This window comes from Sminthopsis crassicaudata, chromosome 2 (assembly GCF_048593235.1).
Source record: "Sminthopsis crassicaudata isolate SCR6 chromosome 2, ASM4859323v1, whole genome shotgun sequence".
Classification (NCBI taxonomy): domain Eukaryota; kingdom Metazoa; phylum Chordata; class Mammalia; order Dasyuromorphia; family Dasyuridae; genus Sminthopsis; species Sminthopsis crassicaudata.
This window is the reverse complement of record NC_133618.1, coordinates 332,351,409-332,366,689: the sequence shown is the minus strand read 5'-3', so window position 1 is coordinate 332,366,689 and position 15,281 is coordinate 332,351,409. Positions and strand designations below refer to the sequence as shown.

General features: G+C 36.3%; 1 protein-coding gene across 4 annotated transcripts in view; it reads right to left on the bottom strand.

Moving 5' to 3' along the window:
* The window catches only part of FUT8 (fucosyltransferase 8), a 442,206-nt gene that overhangs the window by 18,526 nt on the left and 408,399 nt on the right, over positions 1 to 15,281 (bottom strand). For all 4 annotated transcript variants that reach the window (XM_074290407.1, XM_074290405.1, XM_074290406.1 and 1 more), the window contains one exon: positions 4,116 to 4,266. In XM_074290407.1, coding sequence (XP_074146508.1) covers positions 4,116 to 4,266 — 151 coding nt within the window. The remainder of the gene's footprint in view (positions 1 to 4,115; positions 4,267 to 15,281) is intronic.

The following is a 15,281-nucleotide window of genomic DNA, read 5'->3' as shown; positions in this document are numbered from 1 at the left end:
TACAAATGTAAATAGCTTGCCTGTCCAGCTGATGCCAACACCAGGCAAGGTTTGATTTTGACAGGTGACATTGTTGAGAGGGGGCAAATTGGAGTTTCAAAAGCTGAGACTCTCTGTAACTGCATGGTGCCTGTTTTATTTCATCCTGTACTGACATGGTACTATATCCTTTTTAGCATACCGCTAGGCACACAGTAAGTGGTAACAGGAAAAATATTGTCAAATGATAAAACACAGATGTGTCTCTATTTCAGAAAAACACTAAAAAAAGCAGATCTTCTGCAGAGGCTGAATTTCACTCCTGAAGATTGGCTAGTTGACTCAGTGAGACCCCCCCCCCCCAGAGACAATCAGGACAGGGAAGATTCCTCAGTCCTGAAAGTCAGGGAAAATGGGTTCTAGGTTTGATCCAACCCATCCTGCATGGCATAGTGTGGTAGAGGGAAAAATAGGTCTAAATTCAAAGAGCACAGGGATGAGCTTGGACTCTGCTACTCATGTGTGACTTAATATGAGTCCCTCTCACTTCAGGGGGACTCAATTTCATCATACATAAAATAAAGGCACTGGACTCAATTAAATGGTGTCTAAGCTTCCACTTTGTTCTCCAAATGGAACCTTTGTGCTGTTTGCCTTTCCCTTGTTTTGCTCCAAGAGGGAGAAGGCATGTTTCTATATCTCTGAGGGATATAGAGTACTTCCAAAGAAGTAAGGATCTGTAGTCAGAGCATGTTTGTTCTAAACCTCCAGAGTTCACTTTACTGAGAACCTCTTATCCTCTCTTTGTGAAGCCTTAAATTTACATAAACATTTCAATATTGTTTTATGATCTCTACAAAAGTGGAAATTCCTAAGCTGAGCATCTGTCTGTAACGAAACGAATACAGGTCTTGGCCTTACCATCTGTGGCCCCTAAGTAAAAATCTGATTCAGATTAAGATTAGTCACATATAATGTGACATCTCTGTTAGAAGAAAGAGAGTGCTTGCTATTTATGCTACTGAAAGGCATATAGCCAAGTTGCCCATGAAAACAGGAAACAATCCTGGCTTAATGGGTTGTAACTTGGGGTGATTCTTTGCTGTTAGCTTCTGCTCACTTAACATCTAACTCCTTTGACACCTCCCTACTGTTCCTCTAATCTCTGACAATGGCCCTTGATCCCCAACCCTTTCTGTTGACTCCAACAGACTATAAACTTCTTCTTTCTAATGTTCAATTAATGGCCAACTCCTCCGGTCCATCCTTTAAAAACTCACTAAATTCTCCTAGCTCCTCAAGCTATAACCACACATTACTAATTTCTCTCTCAGTTAAATTCCAAAACAAAGCTACCTATGCTTGCTTCCTCACCAATCTTTTACAATCTCTATCATTTCTAGATTTTCTTAGGAAAACTGATCTTTCTCCCTCTCCTTTGCTGGCTCATCATTCAGACTGCAACCCCCTTATACAGAAGTTGCCCAAGGGTATGTCCTAAACCTCCCCTTCTTTCTATATTTTCTTGGTGTCCTTATTAGTTTCTACCAGATTACCATCTCTAAATCATTGACTCCAAATAAATCTAGTCTCAATTTTTCCCCTTGAATTTCTATCCCAAATCATCAGTTGGATATTTCACACTGGATAAAATCTAACTTTTTCCTCTAACTCCAACAATATTCTAAATCTTATTTCTTTCAAAAGCACCACCATAGGTCTGGTCTTCCAAGTACACAAAATTGGCATTATCCTTTCTTTCTCACTTTTCCTCATTATACATTTCCAATTGGTTGCCAAATCTTGCTTCTAACTGCATATCATCTCATATTTTCTCTGTTCATAAAATTATCATCTTATTTCAGCCTTTCATCAGTTTTCCTACAGATTATTGCTATGGTTTCCTATTTGGTCTATCTGCTTCAAGTCTCTTCCCTAATCCAATGACATACTCAGGGTCACAAGATAAGGCAGAACTAAGTTCTGAACCCAAGTTCTTTGACTCTAAATAAAGTACTCTTTCCAATATACTATGGCAGAATCACTATTAATCAGGAATCCCTTACTGTTACTAGGAAATTTTTCAATTGTGCACCACATACATTCGTTCATTCATTTGTTATTGAGGCAATTGGGGTTAAATGACTTGCCCAGGGTCACACAGCTAGGAAGTGTTAAGTGTCTGAGACCAGATCTGAACTCGGATCCTCCTGAATTCAGGGCTGATGCTTTATCTACTGCGCCACCTAGCTGCTCCAAATTTTCATTATTATTATTTTTTAATTTGGTAACAAGAAGACAGGAAGTATATCTTTGAATAAAAATTTAAAAGTAGCAAATATAAGTCCATCGTCTCTAAGTACTATAACAACTTAATGTTGAGTCTTTACTCTGAACTTCAATCTAAAACACTTCAAAGTACTCTCCGAGGCCATTTTTGGGTTTACAAAATTTTTTAAATGTTGGTTTAAAGTTTTTATTGGATTGAATAATGTTTTACTTCATTGTTACTGAATTTAGTTTGAATCCCCAAGTATCAGTATTCTAATTTCTAGAAGGATTCTACTATTCTAGTATCAGAAGTAACACAACTTTTACTTTTGCATAACCTGTCATCTCCATCTTATTCATACTGCCTTCTTCAGGCTCCAGGTACTTCAACAAGTGGGGATATTTTAATATAAAACAAGAACTTAAAAGGAAGAACACAATTCTTTTTTGTCCTAGATGTGAATGTCAAAAGTCAACATACACTTAATAGATATTTTCTCTCTTCTGACATATTGTGATGTCTATGTGAACTGAGCCAGGGCTATAGGAACAGAAAAAAACTTATATCCTATCTAGGAAAAGCCTGGGTAAGGCACTGTTACAAAAAGGGGGGAGAGGAGGCATAAGGTAGGAGGGGGTGAGAAAGAAAGGCTAGGGGGGAGGAAGACTTTGAATAGTTTTGTCTTTGTTGTCTCAGAATCTATCCTAGAGTCAGACATAACCATACTAGAGCTAAGGGAGATTTTGAACGAGCGCTTTAATTTCATCTTAGCGGTTCTTACCAAACACTTTCTGGAACATTCTCTCTCAGAGTCAGAAACCCAACATCTATACTCTAGAACTCTTCTCTATTCGGATGATACATTTATAGCTGTCATTATATATAAACTTGTTCATGTGTTAATTCTTATTCAGTTGTTTCATATTGCACACTGATTTTATTATAAACTCCATAAAGGAACAAGGGACTTCTTTTGAACTCCTCTACAGCAGGACTTCTTAATTTTTATTTTTACTCACAACTCCTTTTCATTCAATAATATATAGGTATAAAATAAGCATACAAATCTGATATTTACTGCTAATAAATAAACATTTTGTGACCCCCCACATTCAGTTATGAGACCCTATATGAGGTCACGAACCACAGTTTAAGAACCTGGGCTCTAGGGCATCTAGTAGGACCTTATTAATAACTGCCTGTTGAATGGATGAAGTATGAACAAATAAATATGACATATGTAGTGATAGAACAGAATAAAGTCCTCAATAACTACCACTAAACTGAAATTGCCACTGGCTATTCAAGCCTGATCCAATCTCCCCAAACCAAAACAAATCAAGCTTGTAAACCTAACTATGTGCATTAACTAAACGAAATGGATGGTTGTGGGTATTGTTTAAATTCAACCTACAGTTTCTTGTCACAAAGTAATGTAATTGACTTGAAAAAATTATATATCTGTTTTTTTTCTTAGTTCTTAGGCAAAATTTTAGTTAAACTTCTCAATATTAGTACACTGATGTATGGAAAGGGATAGCTATATACTGACTATATTTAAAAAAAGAATAAAATGTACTTAATTACTTGCTGCTTTTGTTAAATTCTTTAAACAAACCAAATATTTTAAGCATTACACAATGACTACTTTGATAGAAGAATATTCAGCTACTGGTTACAAAATGACTACAATACTCAATACAGTGCTCTCAAATTTTATTGAATCTTTTCATTTTTCCATAGAAGATCATTACTGATCAGGAAAACTGTATCTGAATCACAATAACCAGCATTAAGCAAAAATAAAAATAAACCAATCTGGCATAATATATCGGGCATTTAGAAATGCTCCTTTGCTACTTACCTGGGATGAAAATGTACAGACTAGGAAATCTGCCTGTGACAGAAAGTGTATATCCAAAATCACACCTCGTAGGGAATTTTCTGTGTATCGATTATGTAGTCCAGCTGACCAGGATATGGAGTTATCACTGATAAATTCATAATTTGGGTACCTCAAAAAAAAAAAAAAAAAAAAAAAAAAAAGACATAGCACAAATATACTGATTAGTTATTTTCAAATTCAAACTCAACAAACATTTAAGAAGTCACCTACTTTGTGCAAAGAACTATCTTGGGTACAGGGGATAAAAAAGTTAAATAGCCCCTCAAGGAACTTCCATGTTATTTTAAAGCTCACAATGTCTTTTTTTTTTTTTTTTAAAAGCAAATCCTTATGATGTTCTGCCTCAGTTTCCCTGCTTCAGTTTCCCAGAATTTTTCTGCCTCAGTGTCCCTGGTGGCAATCCCCTTTCCTGGCCATTAGGACTGAGATAGTCCTGGCTAGGAGCCCTGACCAGTAGTATTCCAAAAGGTCATAAAACTCTAGTTTGCTTATTTCAATATTTGGGTATCTTCTGCCTCATACATCTTGGCTCCTAGAATTTATGATCCTTCTTTACTCCCAATCTGTCAAAACTGAATTTATGGTCCTTTCCTGGAACTTCCTGTTTACCAGTGCTCTACCCTGACCTTGCCTTTGTTTCCCTGATTGCTGGACTCTTATAAGAATCCCTGGAATCCCTCACTGCTGCTGGATACTTTGAGACAAGAGTCTGATCTAGCCGGCTGGGGTCAACATGGATCCTGTTTTGCCCTTAATCCATTTCTCACTCTAATAAAATATAAAAAACTCTTTAATCTCTATTTTGCCTCAGTTTCTCTGGCATTACATTTTAGAGGCTTCCCACAAGATAACAGATATGACAGCAGGACTAGAGATTAGAAACTTTCAGGTCTCTGCCTGGCGCCTTGGAGCAACTGAGACTGGGCTTTTTGTTTGAGGAGGCTAGCCCTCTGGCTTGTTCCAGAGTTCCCATGAGAGAGAAAATTTTGGCTGTGGCAAGGCTCATTGTAGACACCTCTATTTCGGCCACAGGAGAGTAAGTTCTGCTTTTTCTGTTCCATTTTGTTTTGCTAGCATAATTGGGTCTCCAGAAGATAGATTGATGAACCACATAATCTGGGAGGTGCCAGCAAGATGCTGCATGGTGCCCTCTGTTCTGGGTGTCTATTAAAACACGTGGTCTGAATATGTCTTTGGACAATAAATCTGGGTCCTTTTTTAAAGCACTATGTTGGTCCTGGGTGCCGCACTGTTGGTACAACTCTGGGTGTCTTAAGACACAATTTGATTCTGGGTATTTTTTAGATCTGGGCACTCTCTGTGAAGGCAAAGAACGCACCAAACTGGAGTCTGGAAGCCTATTTAAAAGGCTCCAATTGAATTTCTGAGAGGGAGAGATTGTCGGCCTTGAAAGTTCCCTTAGAGAGACTTACATCAACTGATGCTGAGTGAGACGAGCAGAACTAGGGGATCATTATACACTTCAACAATGATACTGTATGAGGATGTATTCTGATGGAAGTGGATATCTTCAACATAGAGAAGAGTTAATCCAATTCCAATTGCTCAATGATGGACAGAATCAGCTACATCCAGAAAAGGAACACTGGGGAATGAGTGTAAACTGTGAGCATTGTTTTTTTTTGGTTTTGTTTTGTTTCTCTTCCCAGATTATTTTTACTTTCCGAATACAATCCTTCCTTTGCAACAACAACAACAACAACAACAACAAAATTTGGTTCTGCACATATATATTGTACCTAGGATATACTATAAGATATTTAATATGTATGGGAATGCCTGCCATCTAGGGGAGGGGGTGGAGGAAAGGAGGGGAAAAACTCAGAACAGAAGGGAGTACAAGGGATAATGTAAAAAAAAAAAAAAAAATACCTATGCATATGTACTGTCAAAGAAAATGTTATAATTATAAAAATTAATAAAAAAATATTAAAAAAAAAAAAAAGAAAGTTCCCTTCACGGCATTCCTGAGGTATCAGGAGCTTGCCCCTAGCTTGTATGTGTTAAATGTTGTGTCTATGTGGTCAGTGTTTGTGACTTGTCTGTCTGTTTTGTTGATTTAAAGAGCTCTATTAAGTTTTAAGAACAATGATGGAGAAATTTGGCAATTGGTCATTTCAATGTTGCAAAGGTGTTTAGCATAAAAAAAAATTGCTTATGGTTTTTAGCTTCTTAACCTGTTTGCACTGATTTGAAAGTAAAAGGAACAGAAAAGCTTGGCTACCTTTAAAACTCTGGCAGAAAAGCCAGCTGGTAGAAGAAAAGGAAGAGGGCAATAAACCCTTATCTGATTCAAGATGCAGCTCTGCCTGGGGGGAAAGGTAAGAGAGCTAACAAAAGAGATAGATGCTAATTGCTTTGAAAAAACTCAGGCAGAAAAAAAAAAAAAAAAGAAAAAACTCAGGCAGTTTCTGAGAGCCAGTTTAAAATATGTATATGTATATATGTATACATATATATATATATATATATATATATATATATATATATATATATATATATATATATATATATATATATATATATATATATATATATATATATATATATATATATATATATATATGTATATGTGTGTGTGTGTGTGTATGTGTGGGTATATATGTATATATACAACCAAATGGTAATTCAGTTTATCTGCAATATTTGATTAGGGATTTAGGAAACTTATTTAGGTGGGAAAAAGCCATATCCTTTTAGCTTATTGGTCTGTTAAATTTGGGGAACTTAATTTTTTTTAAAGTGGTACTATAATTCTGAAATTATGGGAGATAATTATTGTTGCCTTCTGCATGCTAGATTTGTTTATTCTGAGTATAAGATCTTAGGAATTTGAATACTGAACTTTTATTACTGAAAGAAAAAAAAACTTTTTAAAAGCTGCACAAAGTTCTGATAACTTACTTGAAGAGGTCATACACTTCCTAATTAGATGAAGTATGTTACCTTCTGAAACACATATTGGGTAATCTGTATATATTATAAGAAATGCTTTAAATTTTGTCAGCTCTGTTGAACATGTGTGTGAATTTTATGGAGTTACTGAGTTGTTCACTATATTGTAAATCTTACAAGTTTGAAGGAAAAGAAAAAGAAAAGAGAAAAGATGATTTAAAGAAATAGGATAAGAAAGATTGATTTGTAGAAACAATTGACAGTTTGAATGATTTCAGGAAGGAAGAGAGAAGGGGGATAAAGTATCAAGAAGGAAATTGGAGAGAAACAAAAGAAGGAAAAAGCATGTTACAAAGGGAAAAAGGATGTTGAGAGAGAGAAAAAAGAAAGAGGCAAGTCTTTTAATGAACTTGCCATTTATCTTCATTATAAAGAGAAGTTGAGTGTGGGAAGGAGAAACAGCAAAGGATCTTTTGGCTTCAAAGGTAAAAATTTTATTCACCTTTCCTCCCTCCACTGCTTTTGGCTGCTTCTTTCAAAATAGAGATAAACTCGCTGGCTCTCTGCTACAGATAGCATTTTATTATTTATTATTTAAAAGGGACAATCTACTTTTACATGGTGTTAATAGACTGTTTTTTTAGGTGCATAATGATCTCCTTGTTTAAGGAATATGATAACAAATGTGATCTATAATGTGGTAGCATTGTATCCAACAGTTTAATTGATATTTTTAAAGAATCTTTCAGATTCTTTTATATGGAATTAGGATATTCTGTAGGAGTTTAAATAGATTGTATTGCATCATCTTGAGGTTGTGCCCATTATTTAAAGGGCCTGTGGGAATGAGTTTTTTTTTTCCTTTGTCTTTTTGAACATGTTTCTGTTTTGGACAATAGGCAATTTAGAATTTTTCTATGTATTGGGCATTTTAGAGCAAAATGATTTGCATAATGTTTGCCTTATAAAACATCTACTTAAATATGAAAGATAAGCTGTGAACTTTCGGGGACAAATCTCTGACTTATTAATGTAAGATCAAGGTAAATATCTGTTTAGAATTCATCTGAAGCTTTGGTTAATGGGATTTGTTATTGAAGGTAAAATTTCTTGGGCCTGTACCTAATATTATTCAGGAGTTTTAAAGCTCCATTTTCTGAAAGTTACTGAGACAATTACCTGAAGTAAAACTGAGTTAAAGCTACTTTATCCTGTGTCCTGTATATCAATTTTGACTGATTATAATATCTTATAGTGATGTCCTTGCTTTTTCCTCTTGTGACTGATTTCTATGATCAGAACCAATAGTCAATAGAAACCATTAATGCAATTCAATTATGTCATACCTTGCTGTTTCCAGTCTGACTACATGTAATCATTACATCCTAAATACTTAGGCAGATGAGTATTTAGCCTGGTCATCTATCAGTTACTAGATATTTGTGTCTATATTCAAGTCTTAAAAGGTTTCTGAAATAATGAGAGGACAATTGGCATAGTTGCCTGTGAGACCTAACTGCTACTTTGTTTATTAGGACTGACAACCGTTTGTCCTGTGAGGCAAACTTGTTTCCTTACATGGGAAGCTGCTGGCCATTCTATAATGGCTTCTCTACATTTTTGTAGCAGTCCTTGTGAACCAGTCTTTCTATCTCAGACTGTTCTAACCTTTATTTGTTAGATTTGTTTTCTGTTCTAGATTTTGGTCAAATTACAGCAATATTGACCTGCTTCTGGGACCTGGATCATGACAGCCACCCCCCCTCCCTGGAACAGGATTTCAGTTTTCACCCATTCTCAGCAGGAAGCAGTTTGGGAATAGATGTCACCCTTGCCCTTTATGGTCTTTGAGCCTCACTTATTTGGAAGGAACTGAAAATGGTTGATGAATGGTTAAATTCTGACTAGGTCCCCTATTACCGTGTATTACTGTAAAATCCTGGCTGGGTCCCCTATTACTGTATGTTTAGGATTTGGGATGAAAAATGTTGGGGTTGGTAACTGTTGCTGTTATCTACATTATCTAATTGAGCACAATGTTCCCTTTAGAACATGTAATTTTTGGGGGGATCTCTAGATAAATTCCAGAGTTAGAAAAACCTTGTTGTACTACTCTGTTATGTACAGGAATTTTAATTCACTTTAGCACTGTGGGATGCTACTTTGACAATTTATTTACTCCTTCTTGAATGATTCCTTTGATAAAATAAAAGGGGAGGATAAAAGATAAAGGGACCAGGAAAGCTGGTGGATTTTCCCCAATACTACCTGAAAGAATGGGAACTCCAACTGCCATTAGTTTCCTATTCACTTGGCCTCAGACACTTCTGCCCCACCCCCAACCCAACAATTAAATTGGAAATCCTAGCAGTCCTTTTTTGTCTTCACTGTATGCTTGGTTTATTATTTAAACTCTAGTTGGACTGAAACCCCCAATTCTGTTGGTATTGTCCTGGCAGAATCAGTTTGGGGGACTATTTTCTGATTGCCTGTTTTTAGGAACAACAGGAAATCACCCTTGGAAAACTCCAAGGTACAGGCTTGTCTCTCTGATCTGCTTCTCAAGTCCTATAACCCCAGTTTCTTAATTAGTATTTCAGCTTTCTCAAAGGATGTTGCATTTTGGTATAAGGCCTCTAAAAGTTCATGGTTTGCCTGCCTTGATGGTCTGACTAACTGTGCATACTCTGCTTTTCTGTAGCAGTGTTTCCTAGCCTGTCTGTTCTTCTAGGTGGGGACAAGTGGAACAATTTCAGGGCTTATCCATCCCCCTTAGAGTCTTAGACAGCCTTGCAGTGACTCCCCCCCACCATGGGCTAGCACAAACTGTCTTGAGCGCTGCTGCTGCTATAAGCAGATCCTGATTTAAGTACACAAAGGACTGCAGAACTCACAGTGAATTGTCCATCTCAAGTTGGATTCCCTGGCTGAGATAGTGCTCCAGAACTTAGAGGACCTGACATGCTTGCAACAGGAAGCCTTTGTACTGCTGTTAACTGTGGGGTTATCAGGGAGAGACTTGTCCTTGCATTTTTCTAATTTTATTTTGGCTTATCTGCTCAGATAGGGTTGGTCAAACTCATGGTGCTGAGACCCTCCAAGATAATCCAATGATTTGAATATTCAGAAGAGAGAGCGTAAAATGTTATGCCTCAGTTTCTCTGAATTGTTCTGCTTCAGTTTCCCTGAATTGTTCTGCCTCAGTGTCCCTGGTGGCAACCTCTCTTCCTGGCCATTAGGCCTGAGATAATTAGGGATAGGAGTCCTGACCACTAGCATTCCAAAGAGTCATAAAACTCCAATTTGCTTATCTCAATATTGGATATCTCAATCTTCTGCCTCAGATATCCTGGTTCCTAGAATTTATGATCCTTCTTCACTCTCAACCTGTCAGAACTGAATTTATGGTCCTTTTCTGCAACTTCCCCCTCACCAGTGCTCTACTCCCATCTTGCCTTTGTTTCCCTGATTACTGGAGTCCTATAAGAGTCTCTGGAATCCAGCTGTCTGGAGTCAACAGTCCAAATTCTCCCTCTAATAAAATATTAGCAAACTCTAATCTCTATCTTGCCTCAGTTTCTCTGGCATTACAATGATTTTTGGGATGGAGTCTCTGGCATTCTCCATTAGCAAGGCTGTATATCTTTTCCACCAATATAGGAAGATTTTAATCTTGATATTCAATAATCAATAAGCTATAGAAACTGGAAAATGAATGGATGCCCATTAATTGAAGAATGGCTGAGTAAAGTATGATATGTGAATATTATGGAATATTATTGTTGTGTAAGAAATGACCAGCAGGATGAATACAGAGAGGCTTGGAGAGACTTACATGAACTGATACTAAATGAAATGAGCAGAACCAGGAGATCATTATACACTTCAACAACAATACTGTATGAGGATCAATTCTGATGGAAGTGGCTATCTTTGGCAAGGAGAGGATCCAAATCAGTTTTAATTGATCAGTGATGAACAGAACCAGCTACACCCACAACATGGGTGGGTATGGACTACAACGCAGCATTTGTACTCTTTCTGTTGCTGTTTTCTTGCATTTTTGTTTTTCTTCTCAGATTATTTTTACCTTCTTTCTAAATCCAATTTTTCTTGTACAACAAGATAACTGTATAAATATGTATACATATATTATACTTAACATATACTTTAACATGTATGGGACTGCCTGCCATCTAGGGAAGGAGAGAAAAAGTTGGAACAGAAGTGTTTGCAAGGGTCAATGTTGAAAAATTACCCATGCATATGTTTTGTCAATAAAAAGCTACAATAATAAAAAAATAAACTTAACTTCTTAAAAAAATCGATAAGCCATCTTTGAATTCATCAATCGAGATTAACCAGAACATTAAAGAAAAATTAATGCGATGCCAAATATACAACTTGCTGGAACTCTTGTCTTCCCACAAATCAGCTGGAGTCAGGATCACTAAACATCTTTATTCTTGATCTTTTACGGTCAAGATCAGGGGCTTAGGCCTAACAACCTCACACACACCTTCCTCCCGCAAATGCCTGGAGAGACTGACTCAGTGTCTGAGTCTCAATTCTTCTTCCTCCTCCTACTCCTCCCACACACGTCACTTCCCCCTCTTTGTTCCACCAATCAAGTCAGCACAGAACAGCTGGGGAAGGTCAACCTTCAAACAAGATAATAGGGAACTGTCCAATTGGAAATTAGTCTCACGTGCTTCATTATCCAAGTGCATTGCTCAGTTCTAGCCCTTTACAACAACTCATTGAAGTCTCCTTTGCCAAAAAATAAAAGGACTATTCTTCTTTCTTTCTGCAGGTGTAATCTCCAAAAGCTAGCCTTTTCACCTTATTTGAGTAAGTGATCTTTTCTTTTAGTACCTTTAAAAGAAAAGTTTAGTACAGTTAATACAGTGGAAAGAATCCAGGAACTGAAGTTGATGGACCTAGGTTCAAATTCCATCTCTGCCAGGTATTACCTTTAGGATGTTAAGTAAGTCAGTTAAATTCTATGGGGCTCAGCTTTCTCATTTATAAAATGATGTGGTTGGACTAAATGATCTTCCAGCTTAAAATTTGGGGTTATATATTATGAATCTATTATGACATTTTACAATTTACTAATTGGTTGTAGAAAGCCCTCTAAAAACGCTTCTCATTATAGACCCCTTGACCATGTGTTTATTAATATTTGGCACCAGACACTTTTGGAGAGCAGACAGAAATTTTACCACTTCCCTGTGGATCAGCTAAAAAGATATACAGAAACCATAAAGGTTTCATGGGAAGCTTTGCTTAGGGAAATCAAGAAGGACCTCTTTTTATGCCCAGACTTAACTGGGTCTTACTCTAGCATTTGGAACAATCCAGCCTGCCAAAAATGCAAAGAAGTGGGCCAGTCTAATTAAATTGAATGGATGGGAAAATACCACCTGCTACCAACTCCTTGAATATCCCTGGTAACACTTTTCCATTGCAACTCAGCAATGAGCTGCTTGGTGCTGTCCACCATTTCAGTGCTGAATTATCCAGCTACACTCAAGGTTCGCCACAACTGTTGGCCAGGTGTTAAAGTTTTACAGCTAGCACAATAGTGCTAATGGAAACACAGTGAACCAAATTTTCCCATTTTGCTCTGAGTATCTCTCATTCAAACTCAAATAGGCTGCTGAAGTAATGAGACATTTTTGGAAACTGTTATTAACTATCATTCAGTAAACCTGGAGCAGTCATTTATAGGGCTGTGCCTTATAGATTTAAGAAAGTTAATTCAGCTTGCAAAGGTGATTACTTTATTTACTTTCAGGATGAAGCTTAACTCACTGAGTTTGGTCTCATCCCTTAACAACGACTTTAGTATTCTGTCCATTTCACTACTACTGATGAGCTTTCTCCCCATTGCCTCTCAGTGATAATGGCTGCAAAGGTAAAGCCTTTGAGCATTGCTTTAGACTGGCATTCATTGTATAGCTCCATTTGGCCTCATTATTTTTTGACATTTTGCCCACTATAGCACAGACTTTGGGAGATGAAGGAAATGTCACACTTGTTCTGAAAAGAAAACAGCCAGGAAAGCTTTTAATGTGGTCCCTGTGAAGCTGCATACTCAGGAATGGGGCTGAAACAGTTCTAAATAAATATGAAAGGGAGGTTGTTAGACACACTGGAATTGGTTACTAGGAGAAGTTATAGCATCTCCTTGCTAGAATAAATATTAATCTTGCTAGTTGAATTTAGGTACTGAGTGAAGCCAAAAAGAAGAGGGTATGATGAAACTTCAGCATCATGTGAAATGATGGCACTAAAATCACTTGGGATCTAGTCACCAAATTAATTGAAGTACATGATTAGAAGATCAGAATTCAGCAAACTAGAAGTGATTTAACAAGAGATGCTGGCTTCTTTAAAATGACAAGGGAGAAGAACCAAAGTAAAGGAATGATAGGAGAGAAGGATTTCTTGCCTCCAAGTGGCAATATTCAATAGTGTGAATTTTGTTATGAAATAATGATTTGGAAGTGTTTTGTTGTTTTGCAAAAACATATGCCACATAGAAATCATTTTCTGTGCATATTTTACCTAAGTTGCCCTAACACTTGTCATTTTGAGATAAGATTTTTAATACATTGTAATCAGACTTCCTACAGCCATTAAGTCCACAGTAATGTCATTTGCTCAGTTATTTACATCATTTTTATGGGAACTGTCATGTAAAATGTTGTTTCTCCTACTGTGTTTTTACAAAACCATGGAATGATGTTAGGTAGGGTATCCCAGTAATTTAGGAAGTTTTACTTAATACAAACCAACAAAGACTGCAAACCATCTTTTTTTTTTCTCAATTTAAATAAATTTCCCTCCTCTCCAATGAAAACAGTTTGATTAGTCCTATTTTGCTAATCCTATATGATAAAAGAAAAATCAAGTCTCTATTAAAATTAGCACAGTCCTTTGGATTCTGCTCATTTTATGGCTTTATTTATAAGATGCTTTGGCATAGTGTTTTGTTTTTGTTGTTGTTTTTTCACAATTCTCAACTCCAAACTTGTAATCTAGGTGCTTAGACACTTAAAAAAGGGAAAATTTTAAAACCAGGAGATAAGTTTATATTTCCTTTCATATAACCACCCAATTGTACAAACCTATTTTCATGTATATCCATTATCCTTATATCTATCGTTTGGCAAATCATTACCAATCAATTTTCATCACTATCCAGGGCATTTTAGTTATAGTAGTTAACAATTTAATATCAATAATTATCATTATAATTACTCTTTTAAAGTTTGAAAAACATTTTTAAATACATTATCTCATTTCATCCTCAAAAGGACCTTATGTGATAAGAGTAGAATAGATAATTTTCTTATATTCACAGAAGAACCTAAAATGCCACTGGGGAAACTGGTGACAAAGGGAGAACACTCAATCTAGAGTTAGGAAGACCTGAGCTCAAATCTGATCTCAAACACTTAATTAGCTGTGTGACTCTGGGCAAATTACTTAACTGAGATTTGCCTGTTTCCTCAAGTATAAAATGCACCTACTTCAAAAGGATCAAATAAGATATTTTAAAAAATTGCTTGGTGGAGAGCCTGACACATATTAGACACTATAGAAATCAGTATGGAAATGCTCTCTTACTTTCTTCCGAAATAAAAGCTGAACACATAAGCAGTACTTTTGCCACCATGCCAAACTGATTCGTATGAAATAAAAAAGCAACTTGTAATTTTTCTAGTGATCACACAATTTTGGAAGGCAAAATCTTCCAAACCTTAAAAGGATTAAGTTTGATCCATTTTTTGGACTGGTTTTTAAACAACTTTACTACTGTGGTATATAAAAACCACTTATCCAGATTAGGTATAGCTACAACCAAGCTGAAACCTCGTTCACTCACAATAGCAATTGCTAACCTCGAGAATCCTGTGGCTTTCCATCCAAAAAATATCATCTGCTCATCTCCACTTAGCAACTAATTATATAAAGTTTGTACAAGATAAAACTTTATCTCTTTCCAAAAATCTTATTTTTGGTGTCAACATAAATGAGTTTGAACAATAAAATATAATGTGTTTGCTTATGAATTTTCAGGGGCTATGATACTCATTATATATTTGTTCCTCTGGTTCCCTGGCCTTGGATAGAATGTGAAAGGACAGCACTCTAGAACTGAAGGTCAAATTCATGATTTGTTGCCTTAGAATAAAC